General features: G+C 35.9%; 1 protein-coding gene across 4 annotated transcripts in view; it reads right to left on the bottom strand.

The window, feature by feature from the left end:
- Nucleotides 1-17,702, bottom strand: part of LOC131431485 (TGF-beta receptor type-1) — a 140,542-nt gene that overhangs the window by 22,030 nt on the left and 100,810 nt on the right. For 3 of the 4 annotated variants that reach the window (XM_058597225.1, XM_058597224.1, XM_058597223.1), the window contains one exon: nucleotides 1,823-2,043. The exons of the other annotated variant lie outside the window; for it this stretch is intronic. In XM_058597225.1, the coding sequence (XP_058453208.1) occupies nucleotides 1,823-2,043 (221 nt within the window). The remainder of the gene's footprint in view (nucleotides 1-1,822; nucleotides 2,044-17,702) is intronic. 4 annotated transcript variants of the gene reach the window in all.

The raw sequence follows: 17,702 nt of genomic DNA on the forward strand, positions 1-17,702 counted from the left end.
TCATGTTTTCATAAAGTGAGTTTATGTCAAGAGTCAGCCCGAATTCGTGTCAGAAATTATCTTACTAAAAACTATTTAAATGAGACTGTTTGTACGACTAGAGAAAGGCATTATCACTGCATTAGTGGAATTGAGAAGAGAAGTTTTTGCCGTTCTCATATATGAAGGCCATGCAATCACTTTGAAAACCGGCTTTTAAACTTACCATTCGGCTGACAGCAATATCGATATTTATCGATAATATCGATTTTGGAGTGCAAAAAATATAGATATTACCGATAAACGATTGTTGTCGATATTTCCCATCTCTAGTTACAACCAAGTCGGAGTGTACGAAGTCTGAGGGCTTGCTACCCATTTCTTAAATTGCTCACAAGTTTATTCTCTGAATGATTATTTTCAAATGTGTATGCTAGCCATTGTCTGTTTATTCGAGTTCAGTATTTTATTCAACTTACCGACTTACCTCAAACTTGGATATACTACAAATAGTCATTTCAAAACAGCAGAAAACCCATCTTTTACGGTACACATAATGAGTGAATCTTGTTGGCACGAAACACGTTTCAACTGCTGTGCTATAATCTTCCGAACGGGTACACCCCAATTGATTTACCTTCCACTGATCAACCCGTAATCAAATGAATACGACATTTACCAAACATACAGGGGGGCGCAAAGAAAACCCGGCACAACATCAACGAAACCCGTCACGTGCCAACGATTGAGCGACACTTGTAATATCTCACCACTTGTTATCTAACCGCACTGATTTGTGCCAGATTCCGTTTTCGTTTCTGATGGGCAGAAAACGGGGACTTGAGCTTGACACTGAAATGTACGCAGGCAGCAACGCCGAAAGGCACACGGTGAGTTTCATCAAGAAGGATGATTCCGGCACGATTTGGTTCCCAGCATAATTGACGGAGTCACAGCGACCAGCACACAGAGAACAACAAACCCTGAGCTAGGTTCGTTACCGAGCAGTAAATTCGGAGGAAAGATTGATGTTTCCGTTTCTCACCGGGAGGTTAGTGTGGATTTTACGGATGAGTGCGATTTCGGAAAGTGAGATTAATGACGTGATAATAACCTAATGATTTGCTTTAGGGAGAACGACTCGGTTTGCAATGGATGATGCTAGTATCTTGCTTTGATTTTGGTACACCGCAGTACATTTCGCTGTCTGATTCGATCTGTTGCTCCATGCTATGATCGCTGAAAAGTACACGTGAAAGTTCAATAAAAACATTGACCTTGTATGCTGTGCTCAATCTACTACTGCTGGAATACCTAAATCACGTGTTAGAGGTGACATTTGTTATGCAAACATGTAACCAAATCGAGTCATGTACGGACACCGGCATTTCCAAATTGACTACACAAAAAACACAAAACACCTTCTTCACATACAAAATGAAAATCATGAACTTCATGTTATCCCCAGATGATGACTTCCTAACGAGGGATGACAAGTGATGGGGACCAAATGAGCCAAATAAGACGACAGAAAAACTGTTTTTACTTTTTTTCATTTATGACAACATTTTTGAGAAAAAAAACGCTCACAATAACACAGTACTTAGACCCGAAATCACGTCCCGGTAACCCTAGGAATACTTGACACAGGAAGCACAGTCTGAAGAAAAGATTGCACAATGACACGCGATGACAAATCTAGCCCAAATTTACTACCCGGAGATGCTACTCCGGTGTGTTGTGTGATCTCCTAAGATGACACACACACACACGCCAAACAATGAATGAAGAACAAATGCTGCCGCTTGGTACTTTGTTGGCTAGCAGGAGTTGTAAATCTTACATTTTATGTCATCGATCGTTGCCCCGAACAATACCAAGGAAGAGGGTGCCGAGAGGGATGTGGCGGTCGATTCCGGAAAGACGATTTGCGTGTTACAGAAGTTGGTGTCGCAGCATCCCATCGTGTGATACGCATGGTGGGCAGGATCAATGGACCCAGCGGACTTTTCCCGGCACCAGATTGGATTATCCGGTGGGTTCAGAATGCGCCGTTCAATGCATCTACAAGTGTACAGTGGCTCGAGGTGATCAAATTATCGCAAACTATGGCTGGTGAATTTATTTTACGATGCATGAAATGATGCCGATGAATGAAGTTGATAAATTATATCGCTGCTACTGACCATAAACGTTATTGATCCATTATCGATACTGCGGCGTTCATATTCAGGCCAAGACATTGTACAAGATAATGAAATTAAGTCACAAGGTTTGCAGTTCGCTACACTTGATGAACACGTACCACAGAGATAAATGCATATCACGTCTTAATATTGATGCAGTTAGTGGATTATAAAAGCAATCTCTCGCACCCACCCACATGTTCATCGGCCGAGATTACCTTGTTAACTGTTTTGAGCACGGGATGAAACAAAATAAAATACAGTTTAAAGTGCTAACCTTGAAACGTGATTATAGTGCATATTTTCAGGCAATTTTTTTTTTTGTTAAATTCAAGAATTACGAAGTAGCAAGACACAGTCGGTTTCAATTTACCGTAGCTGAAACCGAACTCGCTCCTCGCTGATAACGCTCTAATATAATTTATGTGTCTGCGCGCAATTTATCCGATCAGTTGACAAGCGAGAAATATGAAGCCACGAAGCTTTGAGACCGCGCGCGTATGGAAACGCCTATGGTGCAAATAATAAACAAACTGGAGCCGAAGACTAGAAACAAAAGTAAGGCTAGTTCTGATATCAGCGACTGACGAACTGCTTGTATTAACATATACCTAATGAATGAATGAATAAAAGAAAAAAAAACAAACTCAAATCAGCCAACGAAACAGTGTCCGAATCGCGTGCATAGTATCTGGCTGTTAAATACTTCGCATTAACTGGGGATGGTATCCTGCCCAGATGTAAAAAAAATTGGCTAATTTTGACACTTCTACGAATTCGTTTCTGTTTGTTCGCTGAAACATTATCGTGTCGCAGTGAAATCATTGGAATTAAGGTGTTGTGTGTTGGTCACTATGAGAATTCAGTATTCATAACTAGTGTTATACTGATATTCATATCATAATTTACAATGAAACAACGAGTGGTATAAAAAAGCTATAGCAGGATAAGCATGTGAAATCTGCCCCCAAAGGGAATTCATATTGTTATACCACGTTCGAAAGGTCATAGACTGGAAACAATTTTCTTAAAGTTTCAACCTTTTAACTGTCATATTTACGGAGGGGTGGTTCTATTGATTTTTATTTTATTTGATATTTGACGAAAGCGCTCCTCCGAAAATTAAAAAAAAATCAGGTATATTTAAGGCATTATGGGGAAGGTTTAAAAAAATGTTCAAAATTTTTGAAGATGTATTTCTTTCATTAAAAAATACTTGAAAATTTTGAAACATATTTTTCCCTCTTCCAATTTTTGCATCACCCTGGATTGTTTAGTGATAAATAAAAATTTGTTGGACATGCTAAAGCGGTATGTTTTCACATTTTTAAGAAACGTGGACGAACACATTATTTGATTTTTTCTAAAAAATAAATAACAGTCGACCATGCGTTCCCATCAAGTTCTGTTAGAAGAAAACACATGGTGCTTTGTTGTTTATTCAACTCAAGCGCAGGACTTAGAAGTCAAAGTAACGAAAAGTAGGAAATGAGTTTCAACCTTTGCATAATACATACACGATCATACTTCGGGTACAACCGAGAAAGCTACGAAGCAAGAACTTACTGGTATGTTGTTCATATATGAATGGTAGTAATATATGAACGTTGCGAGTATCACACATATGAAATTCGGTTACAGTAGTCAAGAACTAGAGCGGGTGTCAGTTTTTCATGTGATGCTGATGGATGTAATGGAAGAATAATGAAAGAAAAAATGAAAATGTCTTTACAGGAAGCCAGATCTTGATAAAATTCTACATTAATGTATGATCCGGTATACTCAAAATCACACGGAGAAGCCTTCGATCATAAAATTGCGATATCGCAGTTTTTGATTTTTGCGATAGTTGATTTAACTAATTTCTTTTTGATTCAACCAATATGATCTTTGAAGTGCATATATTCAAGTAGTTGAAAAATTTGTTGTTTTGAATGATGTCAAATGCCGGAGACAGTTGAAAGCAAAACAATAATCGCAATGCAAAATCAACAACTGTTTTAGTTTAAATCTGTTCGCGTCGCTTCAAAATGTCAATGAAAACAACATCGATGATTAAAGCGTTTGGTGAAATTGTGTCCATTCGATTTGAGAAATTTATGATTCCATAACAAGTGTTTATCTAACAGCGGTGTTGTGATAAAGTTAACCTTGTTTAAGATGAAAAAGATTTGGTGACAAATTAGAAAAAGTTAATGAATGATCATCTCGTAATCTTTCAGGTATGCGCAAAAATTTTATGCTTCGAATTCGATCATTGATTTACTTTCAGCAGACTGTTTTACTTCCAGCTGTTTGATACCGATGATGATGTTCATGCATTAGCAATGAAACGCTTTTTGACATGAATTTAATTTATAAAGGTAACAGGAGCGAAGGGTTTCAAACACACAGAACGCGCTGCGTTTGAATTGCCGTAGCAAAATTCCAATTCCCAGCGGTTGATGCACCCAAGCTCATATAAATTGACTAAAATTATCAGTGCATAACTTTAGTTCAACCATTTGAAGGCATCATCTTTCAATACTCATTTTAGGTAATTTTAATTTAATAATTTCGCTAATTTACTCGCCCCTCCGGGCACTTTTGCTGATTAAAAACGTTTTTCTACATCAATCATTTCCGATCGAATCAGAAGTATTTTTTTTAGAATTTAGATTTTTACTGATCTCGACTTGACATGATCAAGATCATACAAAAATCAAAATCACTTAGAGATCAGATCAGTTCTGATTTCGTAATGATAATTTATTCCTTGGTTAAGATCAGTTGAAATCAGCAGTGATCGGTGGTTTTCCCAATTATTACATGTCAATATAAAATACTGTTTTTATTTTAACAACGATATTTATTTCATGAATCTCAACATACCGAACTTATTTCAAATAGATCATGACGTATATCAGTAAGTATATTTTGATTATTTTCGCAAATCAATAACATTGTTCGAGTTGATTCAACTATTTGCAATGTCTAAAACAACCGATTTATTTGTCAACTAACAGAATTTTGTTTCAATAACAACACCAGTTATTTCAACTAAAATAATTGTTGAAATTGAAAGGTATGTGTCCTAACTAATTTACAGCTTTTATTTTCAACCTATTAAATTAGTTGTTTCAACCATCGTTTCTGATAATCGAAAAACAAAAATAACAGTTTAGTTAAAACAACAATCGATTAGTAGTAACAAATTTGAACCAATCGAATTCAGAAAATCAACTAATATTCTGGTTGAAATGGGATCGCGGGTGGTTCCGTGCAACATATTTAGTCATCAACTAACCATACCTGCCTGTTTGAAGAATTACACGTTTATTTGAATCTATTTGGCTTAATTTTGACGTGAATACGTCTTACTTTACTATGAGACGCCTTATCAAAATCCACTCTTTACAAGAGTGGGCAGAATATTTTTTGTTGTATATAACGCAGCAACATTTTTTTTCTCCATAACATTGGAAATATGGTCAGCAGTTTATGATAAATTTTTCAGTAGTATGGGATAACCACAAATAACTCAAAATTTGAGTTTTTTCAAATGTCTGGTATGAACGAGTATTGAAGTGAAACTCCGTGCAGAAGACGCAAAAGATTTCAACCGCATGAATTGAACGAACCGTCGCACAAAGCGTATCGTGAAAAATCTACAGAGAGAAATACCGAATATTTTTAATGATTGAGCGCTGTGGACTTACGACAGATGTAAAATTCTATTAATCCAAGATGACGGCTTTCGGTTAGTGGATATTCTTTTCAATCGCTATATAATTTACATTTTCGATACAGTTTGACAAATAAGTATTGAAATTAATATCATATTAATTCCTAACCTAAATTTACGATTTCTAGACGGCCACGAAATAAATTGTTGTGGGTCTTTCAAATTGAAATGAATATGTGAACGAATTTGACATTGCATTTTCAATGACATCGCAATCCATGTGTTCCACCTTATATTTGCATCGTTATACTTGTGCAATTGAACCATTGAAACTTCGCAAAATTCACACAATCAATAAACTAGTACGTTAAAAAGAAGTACGTACGATTATCGATATTCGGAATTGTGGAAAAAGCATGTCGGGTTTTTTCGTATTCACGTCATCCAGTTATGTCTCTGACATTACCAATCTACCTTTTTTTCATATCATCTGTACAAACACGCTCCTAAAAATGTAATTTTTATACTTATCAGCCTGTAACTCCGGAACCGGATGTTGTATCCGGATGAAATTCGGAAGGATTATATGGGATTGCTTAAGCTAGTAGAAAATTGGATGAGCGGCCTCTGAGAAAATCGAGTGAACTTATTTAATTCATTTTGCACATTCTACCCCGTAACTCCGGAACCGGGAGTCGGATCTAGATGAAATTCAATATCAACATAAGGGGCTATGCGGTCTTTAATTTGAATCTAAATTGAAGTAAATCGATTAAGGAGCGGGTAGGGTCTAACACGTTTGAAAAATCATTTATTATTTTCTTTCTATTTTCTGATAGTAAAACATTTCAAGAATATTCTGTGAAATTTTGAAGTCTATCGGAACAAAATTCAGCAAGTTATGGGCCATAATCTTTGCCGATCTCATACTACGAAGAAATAAGAGCTGCGCACACAGGCCCACAGATCTGCTTCGATTGACTTAAAAACTTGACAAAACATTCTCGAAATGTTTCATTATAACAAAATACAAAAGAAAAAATATGGCTTTTTGAGAATGTTAGAGCCTACGTGCTCCCTTGAGTAATAAATTGTTTCGTTCGATTTTATAGACAATAAACTTTAAACACGTTTTTCTCGAAAGCAGGTTTTGAAAGTCCGTGTCCATCGTCATTCAAAAACTACTGCACCAATTTTTTCAAATTTTGCGCACACTTTATACATATTAAAAACCAGACCCCAACGTTTTCTTTTTCGATGTTTGTTACTATGGGGAGGTTTTACAGCTACAAAATGGTCGATTTTTTCGTGAAAAATCGTGCTTTTGAATTTAAACAACCACCAAAAATTTAAAAAATTAAAAAAAAATCAAATAGAAACGTTGGGGTCTAGAAAAACTTCTGTACGGAAAGAAATCCGTTACTGATGTCATGATTATAAAATCAATATATTTTTTTTCTCATGAAACCATGAGCAAAAAGTCTTCTCCCATGAAAATTAATCATGATCCGAAAATGCGTTATTTGAGGAATGTATTTCTGTCAAAGCTCGTAGCTCCTATTTTCTACCCGCATATCACTTTAAACCCTCTGCCTCAAATGATGTGAAGGATTGCTAAATAGATTAAGGCAAAAAGCAGACATCGAAAAGCAAGAAGTACTGAAAATGTTTACATAAAGATAATGCACCGAAAATTCACATTATTAGAGACTAAACACGTTACATTTTATATGACTATATCTGAATGTATTCTAACATATTTGTTGTGACTAGAATAATATTCCGAGAGCTAGCGTAAACCGAAAAATAAATTCGACTATGAATTTGGAACCATCTAGCGAAAATAAGAAAAAAAAATTTTCAACTGCTTTGAAAAATTTGTTTCAAAGATATAACAACACAAGCTGTATTGATTAACCTAAATATTTTAAATAAGACGATTTTGCAAATGATGTTTCGAAGAAAAAAAAACAAAATCATTCCGCGGTATTTGCAAGAATTCGACATAGAGTTTGTTTTTTAAGAGGGTTGATTAACTCGTGTTTCATGCAGTTCGTTAAGGTGAATAAATTCGGAAACATAAAATCAAAACTGAAGCAATTAACGCAAGTGAACACGTTATTTTAGGCGTGGTCGTTTTTCAAAAACATAATATTTTAACTGTTAATGATTCTGATTAGAAGAAATTTGTCGTGCTTTTCACTGTTTGGCTTTTCAAACGTATATCATTTGAGATATTAGTTAAAATCGCCCAAAAAATTCGTTCATCACACCACTCCATTTAATTCATATTTAAAATTTTCATATTTTGAAACATAACGCCTGAATTCATGTTACAAAGATTACCATCGTAGCAGAAACACGCCTGAAGTTATACCCATCAACGTCAAATGCGTTTACGGTTAAATTTTCTGCGAAATCAGCCCAAATGGATCATGATCCGAAAACTTTTAATCATGGTGTATTATCATAATATGAAAATATACTCTTTTCCCCAAATCATGACTCGTTCTGCTCTTTTCTAGAATCGGAATTTTGCCCGTGTGCTCTAACTATGCTACTTCGGATTAGTCTGCGCTGAGATACAGTGGACACCGCAAATCATGATTTTTAGAAAAAAAGTTCTCAATAAATACCTCATCACCGACTTATTTCTCAATAATGGCTTTTTGAGAATGTTAGAATGTTCCACGGAAAAATTACAAAAAGTTTGTGATGCTTTTTATTATACAAAATATTTGAATTTATTATTTGGCACATTTTACCCCATTACTCTCGAACCGAACGTTCGATCCGGGTAAAATTCAATAACAAGACCAAGAGACCATTCACTTGAATCTTAGTTTGTGAAAATCGATCCAGCCATCTCTCTGTATTTTAGAGCTCCAATATACTTGAGACTTTTTTATGCAGATGAGACGTACCGCATAAAAACGTATTAAGAATCTATAAAACGTCAATGTCAATGTCAATGTGGTGTTATGTCGATTCCGTTTTTTAGATATCGACTTTGGGACCTAGAAAAAAAATGTATACCGAATGTGTGAATTACATGAAAAGTCAAAATGTTCGACGTTCGTGCATTTCGGAGACGAAATAAAAAATTCGCATAATTTTGAAAATATGCATAAAAAATGCGGGTGGGTAATGCCAGAGACATAACTGGATGTCGTGAATACGAAAACAACCGACATGTTCCTTAACACTTTCGAATATCAATTAGTTGATCAATTGTATGAATTATGCAAGCATTCCCCTTTTCCACATTTTTCGCAAAAACAAAGAAGGCATCACTTGATCTCGTTTACTGTGAATTTCACACAGCGAAAAGTGCACAAATCTAACCAAACTGTTCTAGATTTGCACTAAACTGAGGATATTCGCCCTTATTCTGAATAACGTCGTATCGATTTTACAATCGTATTTCATTTGTATTCCTTATAACGCTAGCAAAATCAAAGGTAGCTAAGATTCGATCGAGCCACATTCGATCGAAAAATCAATACGTCGATATTCAGAATAAGGGTGATTTCCCTTCGATTTGCAAACAACAAATCCTAATAGTTCTTTAGAAAACTTTTAGAGCCATCAGAACGGTTGATTTTGTGTAATGCTCTCCACCGTTACTTTTTCACCAATGCAAATGACTGGCAGCTGTGACGTAATCGCTCTTGTCGGAAGCGAAACTAGCTTTGCAAACGACACAAAATACATCTGCTCGCAGTGGCGACAGAATCCAAACTGATCCAATTTTTATTGAGAGGTTTCTTTTTACGTGATTTCGTTTGTAGCTTTATCACTAATGGGCGGTCCTAACGGCTATAAAAATAGCCGCATACAGAATTTTAATGTCGATTATTTCATTTCAGATTTGCATAATTTATTGAAAGAAACTATCAGGATGCTGTACGGGATTCATTCCTGCCTTTCAGAAGGACCAAATTGTGGAACTCACTACGATATTAAACACGATATTCGGAACATTTTTCTCGAACGATTGGTTTTACAGCAGCAGATATTTTATTCTCTTCCTCAGAACGCGTTCTGATTGGCTGGTGTTGACATGGGTCAAATGAGACAGGTTTTTCAATAGTGTACTATTGAAATACTTCAATGCTTTGGTTATACACGTTTAAGTTGAAAAATTTCGATTCTATTGGTAGTTAGATTATATAAATCCTTTCACAGATCACTGAGCTATGAGCTTTTAAAATACGAGAAAGGCAAACGCGCCTTATGAATTATCCTCTTTGATACTCGTTTATACCAAACATTTCAGAAAAGTTTAATTTTGAATTATTTGAGATTATGTCACACAACTGAATATTTTATCATGAAATTGTGATCACATTTCCGATGGCATGTAGCAAAAATTAAGTTGATTCGTTAGATACAACTAGAGATATTCACGATCAAAAACTTATCACTCTCTCAGAGGGTAAATTTTGAAAAGGCACCCCATAGTAAAGTAAGTCGTATTCACGACAAAAATTCGAAATAATTACATGAAACATTGTCAAAGACACTGAAACAATCGGACCAACCGCTTCAAGATAAGTATTTTCAAAAATTTCCATTTTGGCCATGGAGAATGAAGAATGCTTAAGAAAAATTTGTGCCAAATAAATGATACTAAAATTGAATTTTAAAAAAACTGATTTCTGGTGGAACAGCTCCGAACGACTTCAACAACCAAATGCAAAAGTCATTTTAATAGTGTAGAGCTCCCAACATTGCCTCTGACTAGGTAATTCATCAACTGTTCGACGACATCGTGTTTAATGGCTGTTAGTTCGGATGCAAAAAGGAACCAACATGTTGTCTTGTGGCACCCCCTAGTCAGCTCAGTCACGCTAACACATCCGACGTGTTTAATGATTATAATTCATTCGTTGCTTAAATTCACACCCGACCCGACAGTAAGTTAGACACCCAGATTGTATGGTCCCGGTGTCGTTGGTCTTCGAAACATATCGCAACACATGCTGAAGTCTAAGGCGCGTCTGGTCCAAGGTTGATATCAGTTTGAGTGATCGATCATTCTCCGGGGCCTGTCTTGGACTATTGGTACTACTAGGACCAGGTTCTAAAATGCAAAATAGCTTTGCTAAAGTTCGGTCAGTGCACGTCAGTGCACAGTGAAGAACAGAATCTATTAATAACTTCTTGATTTTTTCAATATGTTTATTTAGTACGGCAGTTCCAAAGGTAGCCCAAAGTTGCCAAGAGCAAAATCGTTTTATTTGATTTTATAATCAGACTGGCCGGCAGCAAGTTTCGCTCCATTTTGGACCATGCATGATATGTCTGGGAGAAAAATGTGTGCTACTAATCTGAGCTTTGTTAACACAGCTGAAATTGAAAGTGGAACAGATTTGGTTTGAAGAATTTGTATCTAATTGGATCTAGACGTAAAACTGGTTTACAGTGGCGAGAAGCTAGTATACCGATGTGTTGATAAACAGCAATCAATTTCATTATTACATTACATGTAGAAGTTGATATTGCTTTGTATTTTCAATGAACAGTACGCGGCAGAATATATATCCTAATCAAAAGTTTTTCCAACTAATCAGAAACATCAAGTCCATCGTCAGTGAATCAAATAATCTCACAAAGTTAAATGTGTGATCATCAGCAGTCTGATTCATTCAAAGAGAATATTTTAAAATACCATCGCTTCAAGATCTGTATATTCCAATCAAACTTATTCTACTTACTACCGACAGCTACAATATAGGCAAAACCAGTTTCCGCTTGTTCTGGCGAATGAAATTTCAGCCGGGTTGCAATAAAATATTAATAAAATTTTATTTCGATTGCAATTTGCATTTCTATCTCACGGTCTTATTTCTCTGTTGATGCGCACAGTCGAAGGTGGAATAATTCAGCAGTAAAAGCGCCTCGATACCGTTATTGATTATTTATCATTACCATCATCGAAATTGCTGTCGTCTTCGTCGTCATCAGCAGCACCATTTCGTGGTCCGTGGTTCCGCTCATGCATGAAGGCATCAGAATCAATCGTTTGTTTTTATTGATTATTTACTATTCAACAGCGAAATACAAATCCCCGCCGAATCTAAAATTGGCAGACAACAGTTTTTTTTTTCAGTGACCGAACAAATTGTCTGTATAATTTGAATGCATCCCCACGGCATCGACGGTCTGAATTACTAAATCTTCGACTGACCCTTGTCGTCGTGCTCAGATTTGAACACTGATCAGAGCGAACGCAAAATGGCAAACAAATAGAACTCAATCCTAACTGTTATTTGGCCTTACTTGTAAAAACGTCACGAATGAACGGTTCCCCAAAGTACTTACACACCCGTTTCGGTTCTATCATGGGTCTCACCCTTGTGATAGTAAAAAACCAAAAAAAAAAATAGAAATGTGCTTTGGGTAGCAATATGCCAGAAGACAATTTTATGTCCTCGTTCGCTTCTTATTCAAGTAACCCAAACATAAATTACCGAATAAAACATAAATATCAGCATAAGCTCAGCAAAAAAGGGTACAAGTTGGATCCTTTTGTTTATGAACCATTATGGGCTAAACATTACGAAAAAAACATTTTATATCCGGTTTACTCGAAATCGTCAATTTGCAGCCGAAAAAAAAGTAAACTGGTGAGCTATGCTCGGTAACCGATGTTCATCACTTATTTGTTATTTTAGTTTTGCATTGACAGTTTCTGTTTCATTTATTTGGCACGGCTCAAAATCCTCAAGACTAAACCGAACCGGCTCACCGTTAAACATTTTGTATGAATTAAATGAAAAGAATGATTTTTACCCCACATAAGACCTGAATATTTGGCTTAGCCAGACAATGTCAATTCCAAACCATTGATTATAGCTATGCTTGAGCAAAGATAACATGGAGATTACGATCAAAATTTACCAGCACTGAATTCATTTCAAAGATGTGCGTATATGCTAGTGACATTTGATATTCATCGAAGAAGCATCCTAACAAGAGGAGCAAAGCGTTAAAATTTTGCTTGCGCATCGCAAAAAATCCAGGCTACTCGTACGCAAAGTTGGCGAAATTAAAGACACGAGAGACAGTTGTCAGTGAGATGCTGCTCAAGCGAAACTGGCGTTCTGCGACGAGCAACAGGAGAAAGGAGATTGTGCAATGGTTAAGCTCCATTTTGTTAAGTAATTACAGAAAATATTTTAGTTTCTTCATAAGTGACTCTAAAACACGCTAGAACCTCTAGTCTTGACTCATAAGTGCCATAAAACAAAGATTTCTGACAACCAACCGGTAAATTTGCGAGAGTAAAAGTAAGATTATTGTATAGGATCCAACCTTGAAAAATGCCGCCTTGTACATGGTGACAGTGTACTCGGACGCCAACATCCAAGAAATGCCAAAAAATTATGGAATTGGTAAAAATTTGTTTTACAATTAGTTCACGAAATCATTAATTTCTTGTGATTTTTCCGAGAAAACTTTTTAATTAAAATTAAATTTCAGATAAGTACTATACTGCTATAAAAATCCGACGAGATGCCACCATTGATATACATGAAAATGAAATTCTACAGTCATTTAGAATACAGAACCGCCATTCAGCGACAACCCTAACAATTATTTTTCATGAGCAAGAGACGCTCTCTTCTCAATTGTGAGTGTACACTTGGATCTAGCAAAGACCTAATTCTCAGAGAGAAAACCTGCGAACCTCTTAAAAGACAAAAATAAGATTTTCTGACAGCCATTGAGAAGGTTCCCCTTCCTCCATGAAAGGGATTACCATTCCCGAAAATTGGCTCGTTAGGAGATCCAAATTTAATCAAATGTGCAAGTGCGTAGATATCTGTACTTCTATACACTGCTCTGATATCGCACGTTTTGACGTAGGACTACTCTTTGAATTCTATACAGGAATGTGAATTCAAATCAACTAGATAAAACCAGTGTTGGTGATTGCCGAAACTTTGATAGAAGCTGCTCGATATTTCTCTAAATTGTATACAACATTTTCAATCCGGTAGAAGATGTTACAAGAACTCGTGCCTATCAATGCATGAACCGTGAGAGAAGTTTTCTACATTTCTTCGCTCCACTTCATACTCTGAGTATTTCACGGCAGTCTGATTACAGTGTATTACAGTCTGATAATGATCTGTGCTGTGTGGAATTTACCAACAGAGAAACGCAAGTTAACAATTATCGCAGAAAATCGAGTCGACTTGATGATTCTCATACTAGGTTGCAATATTTCAAAACCCTTGTGTGGAGCATTCACAGACATTTTCATAGATACAATTTATACAAAGGCGCATATAAAATCGGATCGCGAAACGAGACTAACGCCCTTATTCTGAATAACGACGTATTGATTTTTCGATCGAATGTGGTTCGATCGAATCATAGCTACCTTTGATTTTGCTAGCGTTATGGGGAATACAAATGAAACACGAGAGAAAAAACGATACGACGTTATTCAGAATAAGGGCGTAAGCTACCGTTTGATGCTTCAGAGAGAATCCTTACAGCAGCGTGCTAACTCGTGATGCTCAGACAGGTCATCGAGAGAAATTCGCTCTCGCACTGGTGTCCATTCTATGTTAAATGAACCATGCCGGTTTTTTGTCGCTGCGATGATATCCGTTTCTCTTTGATGGCACTGATTGAATCGTGTGTAGATTTGGTAGAGAGCTTTCTTTGATACGACAAAAGCCATCCTTGGATAAAACTATATAATTGAGATGTTTGGTGGTCGAAACATTAATTAATAACGAACAATTTATAATTTTTCATATTTACCAAACAGTACTCATATCTTCCCCTAACAGATACGACAATTTCGTATAGATTAAATCTCTTTACATTTCGCATAGACTATTTAAACTGAGCCTCTTCACGCAATCGAAATTAGTATTGAACCGACTTGCATTCTATTCGGTTCGTTTGTGCCGTGGAAAATGATTCTATGCTTATCATCCTTCGGTGGATTTTTATGCACCGCTCGCCTTGCAAGAGAAACAAAGGATTTTGTCGGAGCTCTATTGATTTCTCCCATTCGAGATGCAGAACGAATGATTTTTTTATATTTCTATTCTATTTCTCTAATACTTACAAAGCAAAGCAATGAGACTCAAATCTTCAAATAACTAGGAGAATATGCCACTTGAGCCAATCGATTCCGATAAACGTCAAAATGACACCAGATCTCGACGTTTTAGGCAATTTTAAGACATTTAGCATAAACAAATTTCGATTTCAGAGTTCCAAAGTCGAGTTTTGTCCAGAAAAAAAATTGAGATGATACAAGATCTTGAAGTTTCAGGCAATTGTCTTTAGAATTGCCTGAAACTTTGGCATCAAAACAGAAAATTTTTGATTTCGGAAATTTCAAATTTTTTTCTTGTTCAAGAGAGCCGAATCAATTTTGCTTTTTTATATGACACTAGAGCTCTACGTTTCGACGACAATTCAAAGACATTTGCTATGAAACATATATTTCGATATCGGAAATCTCAAAAATTTCCTATGCTCTAGTGCCGATTTTTTTAAATTATTTTCGAGGTGACAGTAGATTTCGATTTTACATGCAATTCTATTACATTTGGCATGAAAAATCTAATCTCAAAAGCTCTAGAGTTGAGTTTTTTTTCAAAAAATTAAATTTAAAATTGTAGATCTCGATTTAGATGGCAGTTGGCATCAAACAAATTTCAGATCACGAAATTGTAAGTTCTAAGATATTTGGCATAAAAAAATGGTTTATTTCGGAAATCTTGAAGTTTCAGTCAATTCTAAAATATTAGGCATCAACAATTTCTTTTAATTTCGGAAATTTCAAGCACCCCCTGGTTTCATGATAGCTGTAATCAATTGCTCTTTTTACAAGTAATACAATAGTCCGGTCGTTCTTGAAGCTTTTATAAAACAATTCGCATGGTTTAAAAAATTATTAAGAACTACTCGCCAGAAATAAAAAAACTAATGATATAATTAAACAATTAAACATTCAGTTTTTGCAATGACTGAGTGGAAACATATGTTGGAGAAACCAAATGAACGAAAAACTTAACAGAAAAGATGATTTTTACGCTCGGAAATAGTACACGAACCTGCGTTCTTATGCGTTCCGTTCATACGCGCTACCATTTCGCCACCCTATGCCTTGTCATAGAGACAACTCTAAAACACGGCTAGGCATGATAGAATTCCTCTTTTTACAAGGAATATAATAGGCCGGTCGTTTTTGAAGCTTTCATAAAACCTTTTGCATGGTTTAATAAATTATCAAGAAGTACTCGCCAGAAATAAAAGAACTAATGAGAGAATTAAACAATTAAACATTCAGTTTTTCCAATGACTGAGTGGAAACATATGTTGGAGAAGCCAACCGAACGAAAAATTTAACAGAAAAGATGATTTTTTGGAAAATCATACGCTCAGAAATAGAACTCGAACCTGCGTTCTTATGCGTTCCGTTCATACGCGCTACCATTTCGCGATAGAGACAGCTCTAAAACACGGTTAGGCATGATACATCGAACATGGTCTATATCCTGGCTGTCTCTTGACCGGTACCATACATCCAAACATCTTCTCTATTCATCAAGCACTAGTCTTCTCTCTCTATACCTATTTTCCGCTCAAGCACTGAGTAGGAGAGTGTATTTATAATCGCTTGTCACCTTCTCCACTGGTGCAAGTCGCTGGCTGGATATCGTTAGCGACAGACCCAACGACAGACCCCACCTGCGTTCAAGTCCTGTCTCTGAACGCATCTTTTTAAAAAAAAAATCATCTTTTCTGTTTAGTTTTTCATTCATTTGGCTTCTCCAATACATGTTTCGACTCAGTCATTGCAAAAACTGAACTTAGCTATGGCGATTTTACGTCAAACCAATTAAAATTAATAAATAATTAAACATTGTTAACTCTATTATCTCACAAAACTACTTTCGTGTCAATGTGTTGTTTAGAACATATCTATGACACATTTGTTTTGGGCAATAGGATTTATTACTTTTTAGGTATGCAGCGAGGAAAATTTCATGTCCGCCATTTTGATGTTCTACCGTAGCTTTTATTACCATCAAATAAATTTCAGAATATAAAAAAGGAAGAAATATATTTGATTTCCATGTTGCACTTTCAAATCATTTGCACCAGTTCTGACGTAACGTAACTGATTCATATAAAAATGACAATATATCACCTAAAAAAATTATTTTCATTGGTTATAATTCTTATGTTTATCTATTCATTCACAATAAAAATGAACGCGTATTTTTTTTAATACTGAAAAAGACTCAAAGCCGTAAATAAAATATTCTCACTATGGAATTCATGCGAGTAATTTCAATGTTGATCGTAAAGCAGGTTTTAAAACTTTCTTGAATTTCGAATTTCGAAAATCAATTAACGCAGTTTGATGCTTCTTCATTTTGCTTTGTAAATTTTATGAAGGCTGTTTACTTGCCAATACCATTCTATAATGGTTTTCAGAAGGTTTTTGTAAAACTGTTAATGGCTATCGTTATCGAGCCATCACAAATGGTTTTGTGAAACCCATGGTTCGTGAAAAGGGTTTCAATGGCTACTGGTTTTAACAGTACGGTTCAACATGCCATACAGCTCGACTAACAATCGTCAGTTAAGACCATTCAACCCCGAACGAGTCATACCGAAAAACGATGATTTTGACTGGCCCCCGACATCACCCGACGCCACCAGACTGTTTTTGTGTTGCTATTTGAAATTCGAGCAACACGCTGATAAGCCAAGAACCATAGTTCAACTCGAAGGCAACATACGACCAAAACCGATGCCGAAATGCCGAAAAAAAGACCCATTTTGTATTCAAAAACAAAGATGGTCTATTTTTACGATATCAT

The sequence above is a fragment of the Malaya genurostris genome, chromosome 2 (assembly GCF_030247185.1).
Source record: "Malaya genurostris strain Urasoe2022 chromosome 2, Malgen_1.1, whole genome shotgun sequence".
Lineage (NCBI taxonomy): Eukaryota > Metazoa > Arthropoda > Insecta > Diptera > Culicidae > Malaya > Malaya genurostris.